Consider the following 11,400-nt stretch of genomic DNA (forward strand, 5'->3'; position numbering starts at 1 on the left):
TTCTAGGCAGATCAGGAAATCCTCGGGCCAGGAGCTCTCGCGCGCGCCCCCTTTTGGCGGTGCGTTCCAAACGGTCGGAGCGCGTGGCGGGTTTGCGGGCAAGTCCGCGGACCCCGGCGAGGCGGTCGAGGCAGCGGAGGAGCGACCGGAGCAGCGAGGAGCGGCCCTGAGTGAGGATTTAGGTCTAGCCTTGTGTGCCGCCGCTCGTGCCTGGGCCTCCTCCCGGCTTTCCCGTCAAGTCTGCGGAGGTCCGACCCGGTGTGGCGGGCTTCGCCTTCTCACGCGGCAGCGGGCCGGAAACCCTGAGGAGCCTTCACCGATGTATTTTTTCCCCCTCACGTCTTTAATGTTTTAAATACTTTCAGCCTTTAAAGGCTTCCGCGCCCATCGGGCCGAGAGCGTGGGAGCCACGGTGTGTGCGCAGGTGCGCGGGAGATCCGAGGCGCCTTCCGAGCGGGACCGGGCCTCGAGCGCCATGTCCCTCAGTGTAACTACTGTAGCAGCCAGAACGGGGGCGGGGGGGGGGGGGGGGGCAGTAGCCGAGCAGGCCTGAGGAGGAGTGAGAGCGGCGGCAGGTGGGGCGCGGGCTGTGGCCTGGGCATGGGCACGGGGGGGAGGCAGGCTGGTGGTGCTGGCACCTGGAGGAAGGTATCCTGAACCCGGGGGCGGGGGCAGGTGGAGGGCACTGACCCGAGAGCAGGAAATGAATTTAAGGGAATTCGAGGGAAAAGACAGTGTAGAGGGTGGGGTGTGACTACCGCCTGGCTAGGAAACTGCGAGAAACCCGGGAGGGGCCCCAGACCTGAACCGGAAATCCAGGCGGGCTAACCCTGCCAGAGCAATCGCGGCGGCAGATCCGTGTTTGTGGCCCTCCCCTCAATTGCCTGCGCTCTTCCTGCAGCCCCCCCCCTTTTAAGATTATTAATTTATTAGAGATACAGAGAGAGAGAGAGAGAAGCAGCCTCCATGCTGGGAGCCTGACGTGGGACTCGATCCTGTGTCCCCAGGATCACACCCTGGGCTGAAGGCGGCGCTAAACCTCTAAGCCACCGGGGCTGCCCCTCTGCAGCCCTTTTTGAGGCTGGATTGTAGGTCTAAGATTTCAGACCCTTTAACTCTTGAGTTTGGGATCTCAACTACAGAGCAAGTAAGCCAAAGGAATTTTAAAAAGATTTAAAAATAATTTCCCCTCAGGGATGCTGCTTGGTTTCTTCTTAGGAAAATGAATGGATGTCAAATTTTACGTTCCCAGTACCTGATCATAACCTGCCACGTGAAAACAAGGGTGAAATGTTAGAGCTGTGGGGATAGTTGAGGGGGAAGGAGCGCGTGAAACAACGCAGAACAAAGTATGGTCAGTGTAGGAGTCTGAGAACAAAAGAATCCCACCCCCCTCCCCTCCCCATTCCTCCACCCTCCTCACCCCCCGCCGCATTTTCTTGTATCTATGTGGCATATAGTAGTGGCAACCACAAGGGAAAACCCAACTAACATGACTTGTAGAGATCAAAGACGAGAAATGGTTTTTTTTTTTTTTTTTTTAAGCTAAGGCTCTAGGAGCAGAATATAATCCATAAGATTCACTCACAGCAAGATGAGGTTTGCAGAGAGAGGTAACAAGTTGAGGAGAGATACATGAAATAGAAGGAGCTCTTGGGTTAACCTCGATGCAGAATGGTTTGTGGCACTGTGGTCCCATCAAAGCACAGATCATCTAGATTCGCTGAATATTTTAAAAAGTAGAGCAATGGTAAGCACTGCACTGTAGTCAGGATGCCTGCATTTGAATCCTGACTTCACCTCTTAATTAGGTGTGTGATTTGGGGTAAGTTACTTTACCTCTCTAAGGCAAACTCCTAACCCCATCTCTTCATCTATAAAAGTGGCAATAATCATAGATTTGCTATGAGATAACTAAAGGAAGTCACTCAGCATGGTGCCTGAAACACAGTATATGGTTACTAAATGTTAAAAGCTATTAGACAAGGTGTGATTAAGAAGGAGTCATTGAAGTGATATAGATCAATAGTGAGTGCCTACCTTGGAGTCGATGTTAGGAGGAGAGCACTTTACCTCAAGAAATTAAAAAGTAAATGGGAATTCTACAGCGTCCAAGTTAATGTGACTGGTATTTTTTTTTAATTATATAGCTAAATGAATGTTATACGTGCCTGTCAAACAGTGGGAATGCCATTTTCCTCTGCCCTTTCTACGCTACTTTCAAAATATTAGATATGAATAATTGATATTTCTAAGTATGTAAATGTGAAAAAATATTTAGAATGCTGCTATTTTTATTGATCTGTAACAAACTTTAAGTAAAACCAGTATGTTAATGATGCAAACACAACCTTTAGCTTCTATTTCCAACTGGAACTGTGCTCCCCTGAACATCTGCTGTATAGAAATTTTGCAACTACTACTGCCTTCAGGCCCTTGAATTACTGCAGTAGCCTTCTAACAGATCTCATGGCCATTAATCTTCTCTTCATCTTTCTTTTTTCCACACTAGTGTTGTCATCTTGAAAAATAAAGCTGATCATCTCACCCCCATGCTTTAAAAGCTCTGTAAATTCCTAGTTGCCTACTCAATTATATCTGTACTTCTCTAACTTTATCCCACAATTCTTTTCCCTGTAAGCTACCCTCTACCCATATTGAACTTCTTGAATTTTCTCAAGTAAGTCTGGCCTGACCTTTTCTCCATATCACTTTATCCCCTAATAAACTTCCAATCGTACTAGAAAACCCAGTTCAAATGAGTTCTCTCTGATAAACCTTCTCAACTCCTCAGAGAGAAGTAATGATTTCCTCCTCAATGCTCCTTGATCAGTTATCATTATTGGCAGCATCAGCAACAGTGACACAATCAGCATCATCACCAACTTCTTGAATCTTAGCCAGGAATTGGGCTAAACAATTGGTTTGACTTAAGTCATTTAATTCTCATTTTACTCACCGCCCCCCAAATTTTTATAACACTTGACATAATATTGTTATTTTGATTTGTATTTGTCTTTCCCAGTAATTTCTAGGAATTCCTATTGTAATTGGACAAATCTTGGTAACTTCAGTACCTCACTAAGAGCATGGAATACTGTAAATGCTTGATAATTATTTGCTGAAATAATGTTTGACTATAAGCAATTCTACTAAGAGCTCTTATACTTTTTCAGAGTTGTTATCATTTAAAACTCATTTTGAAATTTCCTTCAGAGTCTAGGGTAACTTTAGAATGTCTTCAATGATAGGAGATCTTCCTTGGGAAGAGACTCAGAGCTAAGTCTAGTGAATAAGGTGTCAGAGTCATATCATTTTTGCTCAAAAAATAATAGTTTAATAGCGACTGATTTTTTTTGTGTGTGTAGCCAGTTCTAAATCACTTCCAAAAAAGTTGAATAATTGTGTCACTACTGAAATAAATGTATGGCTTTCCCAGGGTATTTTTTTAAAGATTTTATTTATTCATGACAGAGAGAGCCAGAGACACAGGCAGAGGGAGAAGCAGGCCCCACACAAAGAGCCCGATGTGGGACTCGATCCTGGGACTCCAGGATCACCCCCAAGCCGAAGGCAGATACTCAACTGCTGAACCACCCAGGCGTCCCTTTCCCAGAGTATTTGAAGAGTAACATTTACTAGGGAGTATAAATTTTGATATGCTTATTATCTAATGCATGTATATAAAAGAACCCCCCCCAAGAAAACAACATCTTTCAGACCAGCATATAAGTAAAGATACCTATGTAAAACCCAGTGCCCTCAAAAAATTAGAGGGCAATTGTTCATTTAATGGAATACCCATAGTATGCTAGGCACTACACCAAGTGCTGGAAATGCAAGATAAGTAAATTATATAGCCTCTTGTCCTCAGAGAATTCCTAGCATAGTAATAATTTCATTAAAAATAATTCACTAACCTGAATTGCATTTTAACATACATAGCTTCAGAAATCATGGTTGGCATAGAGTGAGGTATAGCCATGTATACAAAGTGACGGATTGTGAAGTGGGACAGGGTTGGTCAAGAAACTTAGAAGAGGGGAGCCCTGGGTGGCTCAGCAGTTAAGCATCTGCCTTCGGCCCAGGGCGTGATCCTGGAGTCCCGGGATCAAGTCCCACATCAGGCTCCCTGCATGGAGCCTGCTTCTCCCTCTGCCTGTGTCTCTGCCTCTATCTCTCATGAATATATAAATAAAGCCTTTAAAAAAAAATTAGCTTGAGTGGGATTTTGAAAGAATAAAAATTGATGTAGATTGGTGGAGAAAAGAGAATTAGACATTTTAGTCTTAGCCAGAGTAATAATCTAAAGGTTGATTGGTGAACATGGAAACAGATCAGGAAGAGATGGATTATTTTGAGGGATATTTCATAGAGGTCATGAGGAGAGAGCCCTGATGAAACATTTCTCCCTTACATCAGAGAATGGGACTCTAAGTGACCATGTTTCCTAGATTCAGGGTCACTTTCTATTGGACAGTGCTAGATAAACAGTGGTTGATGTCATTTCTCTAAACTTCATTTTTTTTGTTTTCATGCTAACAGCCTATTGACTCAAATAGATGGAGGAATATATGTAAACAGATAAGTGCAATACAGGCTTATACAGGACTCTCACTTAATCTGATATCTAATAATTATTTTCCTATGTCCTTTTGGTACACCCACACCACATCACTGTTACTCTTGTTGCTACAATTTCTCCAGATTATGCACGGTTTCGGGAAAGGGGATGACCTTTGATAATATCAAAGAAATAATTTTCTATATCCTTTTTCTTTTCTTTGGTCACTTTCTCCAGCATTATTTTCTCCTTTCTCTCCAGCTTTTGGGCCTTCTCACAAGGATGGAATTGCTAGTCTTTTGTGTCTGGGCCCTGCTGGCCTTGATCCCTTTCCCAGGTGAGGCTATTTGAACAGTTTCTTTCCATTTTTTTTTTTTAAGATTTTATTTATTTACTCATGAGAGATACACAGAGAGAGAGGCAGAGACACAGGCAGAGAGAGAAGCAGGCTCCATGTGGAGAGCCCAACGCAGGACTCGATCCCGGGTCTCCAGGATCACACCCTGGGCCGAAGGCAGGCGCCAAACCACTGAGCCACCCAGGCGTCCCTGGGATAGTTTCTTTAGCCAATATGTGCCAGGGTGCAGGTGGCTGACTAATGAGAAAAAGAATAAGAAGTAGTGAGGTGAAAATTCAGTATTCACTTGTCTGGGCCCTTGGGGGAGATTCCTATTTTGGGATCAAGTAGGACACAGAATCTGTAGGTATCTCTGGCTTGTAATTGAGGAAACCAAATACAGAGACAGGATAATAGACCATCAGAGAGAACTCTGCCTTAAGAAATATGCCTTCTTTCCCTGACTTCCTGCTGCCTGAGGATTGTCCTATTTTTCCTATTTTGAGAATATTTTTACTTTTTTGCCACCTTTTTAAGATTTTTATTTATTTATTCATGAGAGGCACAGCAAGAGAGAGAGAGAGGCAGAAACACAGCCAGAGGGAGAAGGAGACTCCGCGCGGGGAGCCCGATGTGGGACTTGATCCCAGATCCTGGGATCATGCCGTGGGCCAAAGGCAGATGCCCAGCCGCTGAGCCACCCAAGCATGCCTCTTTTTGCCACCTTTTGTGTCATGAAAAGCTACAATAGGGTCTTGATAGGAGAGGGCGCATAGCTCAGTTGTGAGGAGCGAGTTCTTTGGAAGGGAACTGGAGCCTTAGTGAGTAACACTGCTACATGAGTTGTATATTCCTAGAAGGATCTGGTATTTGGGAGATGAAACAGATGGTGGACATGGAGTAGCTAATGGGACCTGTAGGGAAGCCTTCAGGAGACTGCCTTTCTCACCTATATCAGGCATTTAAAATTCGCCTGATGTCTCTCTCCTTGTGCCTGAGATTTCCCTAACAAACTAAGCTCTTAAACACCCAAAAACATCTGTTGCCTTGGTAGCAAAGCAAAAAGGAATAGTCTCGTTTTGAGGAGAGGTGAAAAGTTCCATGAGAAGGTAATGACCCTAGGAGTCACCTTTAGCCCAGTGATTCTCCTAATTTGGTGTGCATAAGGGTCATCAGGAACGCTTGTTCTGGTTAACGTGCATTATTTCCAGGTCCCATTTTCACAAATTCTTAATCATTCAGTCTGAGGTGGAACTAGAATCTGCAGTTTTACAAGCACCCCAGGTCATTCTGGTGAAGGCAACCTTTAGACCATAATTTCAAATAAACATTTCTTTGAGGTATAAGTAACAAAGCTCTTTTCTCCAGGCCTAATAACCCCTTGAGAGCCCTCAGCAGCCAATTCTGGGAGCTTCCAAGACACTGGAAGCTCAGAAAGAGAATGGTTTCCTAGGCATGAGTTTTAAGAACTCCATAGTTTCCAAGAGGACACTAATAGAGAACTCCAGATCCTAGAAAGATGATGAGTGGAGAGAATGGTGGTGGAATCAGGGTGCTAACTTGTTCATTAAGGGTTTTTTTTCTTGTCTGGTTCCTTGTAATTTTTTCTTCAGGGTAGCTTTCTTATTTCTAACCATCAAATAGAATAAGCTTTGTATTTTATTTGGGTCTTGTGGTCATCACCAAAGTCTTTGGCATATGTGCTTGATCATTTCAGGAGCGACTGAAGAGATATTTGAGGTTTCTGTTTGGCCAGATCAGGCCCTGGTAAAGTTTGGACAGTCCCTAATGGTCAACTGCAGCACTACCTGTCCAGACCCTGGACCCAGTGGGATTGAGACTTTCTTAAAGAAAACCCAGGTGGACAAAGGACCACAGTGGAAGGAGTTTCTCCTGGAGGATGTCACAGAGAATTCTATTCTGCAGTGCTTCTTCTCTTGTGCAGGGATCCAAAAGGACACAAGCCTTGGCATCACTGTGTATCGTGAGTAGGGCTGAGGAAGAAGGGAAGAATGGGGGAATAAGACTATGTCTTATCTAGGGAAAAATTAGAGATTTCTTTTAGGGGAGAGAATTAGGGACCTTAATAGAGATTTCTGTTATACTGTAGGAATTTTAGAGCCAGTTACTTGTATTTCCTTTTGGTGTAGGATTTTAAATTAGGAGCAGACCATAGAGGATACCAGACATTGTGTTTGAGCATATGTTCAAGTATAGGAGGCATATACTAATAGTGCTAGTTTATAGTATATGATTAGTGCTAAATTATTTGACACAAATTCTTAAAATAAATAGGGATTGGAGAAAGGGTTTTTTGGGGCTGGGGTAGTTGGAGAAAGTCTTCATCAAAAAGGGACTCTTGAGCTTCACTCCTGCATAATGGTAAGGATTTGAAGTGATGAGAATGGGTGAGGAATATCTTTCAGGTGGGCAGATAGCACTGGCAAAGATATGGCTGTAAAAATAAGTGTGATTTCTGTGGGATAAAAGCTTGGTAAACTAGTTTGTATGATGCTAAGGAGCACCTCAGAAGCTGCTCATACCTGTGAAGCACCTCTGGTAAGAGATAAAAGTTCTCCAGAAAGGCAGCAACAATCAATGCAAGGGACTTCCCCTTCAACAGTCTTGAAGTCTTCATAGTCTTGACTATGATTTTAGCCATCTTTCATGGGCAGAAGAAGAGCCAGAAGACTGACTTGTTCCATGTAGGGCGGGGTTGGCAGAAAGCTGACACTGTTGATCAGGTGGTGTAAGGGTCACAGTCACCTTGTTTCACAGGCCTTCTGTCCTATATCATTTCTTTCTGAAGAGGTGAATATCCTTCTCTCATCAAGCCCCCCTTTTTGTCTTAAAGAGCCGCCAGAGCAGGTGATCCTGGAGCTGCAGCCTGCATGGGTAGCCGTGAATGAAGCGTGTACAGTGAAGTGCCAAGTACCCAGTGTAGCACCCCTGGAGAACCTCACCCTTACCCTTCTCCAGGGTAACCAAGAACTACATAGAAAGAACTTTATGAACTTGGATGTGGCCTCCCAAAGAGCTGAGGTCACCATCAATGTCAAAGCCCAAAGGGAGGATGATAGGTGTAATTTCTCATGCCGTGCAGAACTGGACTTGAGTTCACATGGTGGAGGCCTCTTTCACAGTAGTTCAGCCATCAAGGTACTCCGGATCTTTGGTGAGTCAGAGCCTAGGTTGTGGAAGGAGCCTGAGGCTCATTTCCTTGTCTTACCTTGGCCTTTAGGACTAAGTTCCCACAGAGTTTAAGATGAGGATATGAGGGTAATTGAGTTCTGTCTCTACTTGGGCCTTAAACTTATCCTGGGGAACAGAGAGCTTTTAGCCACACTCCCTTCCTATATTGTGGGAATCCTATATAGCACATGATTTATCATGGCTTTTCTCCTTTCTTTCCTTCATTTCTTGGCAGAATTCTCTCAGAGCCCCCAAATCTGGGTCTCCCCACTTCTGGAGATTGGTATGGCCGAGGCTGTGAGCTGTGAGTTGACTAGGGTGTTCCCAGCCAGAGAGGTCATGTTCTACATGTTCCTGGGAGACCAGGAGCTGAGCCCTTTTGTCTCCTGGAAAGGAGACACGGCATGGGCCAATGCCACCATTCGGGCCATGGAGACTGGTGATCAGGAGCTGTCTTGCCTCGTATCTCTGGGTCCAATGGAACAGAAAACAAGAGAGCCAGTGCATGTCTATAGTAAGTGACCTGCCTCTTTTCCTTCCTCAGAGGGTAAAGGTGGGGGGTTTCTCTGCCCCTGAAACCTTCCATAGTAAAGTCTTGGTGATTCAACAGCAAATATCCCTACTAACCTTTCCTAGGTACACTCTCAAGTGAGCTTTGTCCGATGAGTGCAGGCAGGTTGGAGACATGCATTGAGACAATAGTTCTGAGAAACTTGGTTTCTCTAGGCCATCCTATTTACAGAGTGATTTTGGGTCCTTCAGCTTGTTTCTAGAACACCTTTTTGAGGTAAAGAGGAAATCTCTAAGATGAAAAGCCATCTTGCTGTCCTTGCCACAGAGGCATAGCCAAATGTAGCACACTGCATTTGTTGTAAGAAGAGCTATGTAATTCCCAAATCTCACTGCTCCTGCCATTCAGCACAGAAGCCGTAGGGTATCCAAAATCTTTCCCATCTTGTCTGCCTAGATACCACACACCAGCAGCAGCATTTAGCTGTGAGTTTTGAGAAATATGTTTGGTTTCTCTTTTTCCTTTTCTTACAGGCTTCCCTCCACCAGTCTTAGAGATAGAAGAATTATACCCATCGGCAGGGACAGACATTAATGTGACCTGTTCAGGGCATGTATTAACATCACCCAGTCCTACTCTTCGGCTGAAGGGAGCCCCAGACCTCCCTGCGCCTGGGGAGCCTGCCTGGCTTTTACTTACCGCCAGGGAGGAAGATAATGGCCGAAATTTCTCCTGTGAGGCCTCTTTGGAGGTTCAGGGTCAACGGTTAATCAAAACCACTACAATGCAGCTCCATGTCTTATGTGAGTAGAGGCCTGAGCTTTCTTGTCAAAAAGGGGTATGATAGTCTCTCATTTCCAGAAGTTCTGGCCAGCAACTTCATTATTAGAGTTGCTACAATTTTCTCATTAAAATAAAATAATCAAAGGAGGAAATAAAATTAAGGTTCCCCAAGTTTATCTTAGCCCCAGGAAAGTAAGGTGGGAGAAACATGAGGGGGAACTAGGAACAGAAAAGAGACTGCAAAAAAATAAATAAGTAAATAAAAATTTAAAAAGAGACTGCAAGGTGATCAGGTGGTATTAGTTGAGGATTGATGGCCGAGAACACAGGAAGTGATAGTTGAGAGTTTATGCTGAGAAGGGAAATTTCCACATAAGAATTTGTATTTTGAAAAGTAGAAAATCCCTCGTCTGTGGGGTCACCCTTGCCCATCTCCTCACTCACTGAGAAGCAAAGATGGGAAGCAGGGAAGCCACCATTGACAGGACAGTCCATATCATTTAGTCTGAATCCATTAAAATGCCTTTGCTGCATCTCAGACTCTTTTGCTGCTGGGAAAGGAAAGACAACAGTGGCCCAAAGGGACTGCGGTCCTTCCCTTAGAAAGGAAAGCTGTTGGGTAGAAGGGACACAGCATTTGAATTAGGGGAGGAGAGGGAACATCACATCTTGGTGAGGAAGGAATGTGGCACACTGAGCTCAGCCCCTTGGGGGACTGTCTTTTCCAGACCAGCCTCGGTTAGAGGAATCTGATTGCCCTGGCAACCAGACGTGGGTGAAAGGGACAGAGCAGATGCTTGCCTGCATCCCAAAGGGAAACCCAACTCCAGCTTTGGTATGTACCTGGAATGGAGTGATCTTCAACCTTGACGAGCCACAGAAGGCAACCCAGAACCACACGGGGACCTACTGCTGCACAGCCACTAACCAGCTGGGCTCTGTCAGCAAAGACATTGCTGTCCTTGTTCAAGGTGACTGTGGCTCCCCGGGGGGGAGGGTGGGGGGGTGGGATTCTTATCCAAACCTGGGAAGAAGTAAAATTCCAGTGGGCGGGGGAGAGTGAGACTGAGAGGTGAATGTGGCAGGCTCAGGGAGGGGGGACTCTCTTGCCCTGTAACCTTCTGAGCTCTCTCTTCTGTGCTTGGGCAGGACTGGATGAAGGAATCAGCTCCACCATCTTTGTCATCATTATCGTTGCCCTTGGAGTGGGTATTATCACCATAGCACTGTATCTGAACTACCGGCCTTGCAAAATAGAGAGGCGGAAATTGCCCTATAGGCAGAAAGAGAAGAACAAAGAGGAGGAAAGCCAGTTTGCTGTTCAGCAAGCAGAAAAGTGCAATGCACATAACTGTTAAATGGAAACAGCTCTTTGGTTGAAGGCAACCTCTACTACTGGGGCTTCCTAAGGGAGGAAAGGTGGGGAGGAGAAAGGAAGAGACATTACCCTTTGTGTTCTGCAGTCCTACAAAACAAGTGTTTCAGACCCCCATGTCCCTTGTATCCCATCCATCCACAAGCTCAGCTTCTCCAAGTTCACTCTAATCACTAGGAATTTCAGTCTCAGTGTCCAGCTAATGAAAGGGCCTCTTGCTCCTTGCTGTGCACTTAATCAGTTCACTCACTCTTAGTCCCAAAAAGAGGATCCTGTCCTTTGCTCCCAAACATCAGACTGTAGAGATAGTTGGAAATATCTCAGAAATGCAACTCATTTCTCATGACTGAGCACCAGTTTTTTAGTCCACAGACAGGACTTCAAAGGGACTGCGTACCAAAGAGATAGGAATCAGAAATTTATTCCTGCTTACACATTCCTCTGCTCCTCTAACCTGGGGTTCTGGAGTGCCGGCTCCCAGAGCTGAGTCTCATAACACCATTTAAGGGTCAGTGGCTGGTTAGGCTTCAACTCATTAACCATCCATTATGTGCCTTGGAGGAGTATAAAAGTCATAAATTCCACATTGGGTCAGATAAGCAGCTTACCTAACACCATGTTCTGTCCCTGAAGTGGGA

The 11,400-nt window shown here is 45.0% G+C and overlaps 1 protein-coding gene across 1 annotated transcript; it reads left to right on the forward strand.

The window, feature by feature from the left end:
• The first annotated feature begins 239 nt into the window (after positions 1-239).
• Positions 240-11,175, forward strand: LOC121474198 (intercellular adhesion molecule 5). The gene is made up of 8 exons (XM_041727098.1): positions 240-321; positions 4,826-4,901; positions 6,619-6,885; positions 7,756-8,076; positions 8,329-8,607; positions 9,138-9,407; positions 10,116-10,358; positions 10,537-11,175. The coding sequence occupies exons 2-8, from the start codon at positions 4,847-4,849 to the stop codon at positions 10,743-10,745; spliced, it is 1,644 nt and encodes a 547-aa protein (XP_041583032.1). The 5' UTR covers positions 240-321; positions 4,826-4,846; the 3' UTR covers positions 10,746-11,175.
• The last annotated feature ends 225 nt before the right edge of the window (positions 11,176-11,400 follow it).

The sequence above is a fragment of the Vulpes lagopus genome, chromosome 12 (genome assembly GCF_018345385.1).
Source record: "Vulpes lagopus strain Blue_001 chromosome 12, ASM1834538v1, whole genome shotgun sequence".
NCBI classification, from domain to species: Eukaryota; Metazoa; Chordata; class Mammalia; order Carnivora; family Canidae; genus Vulpes; species Vulpes lagopus.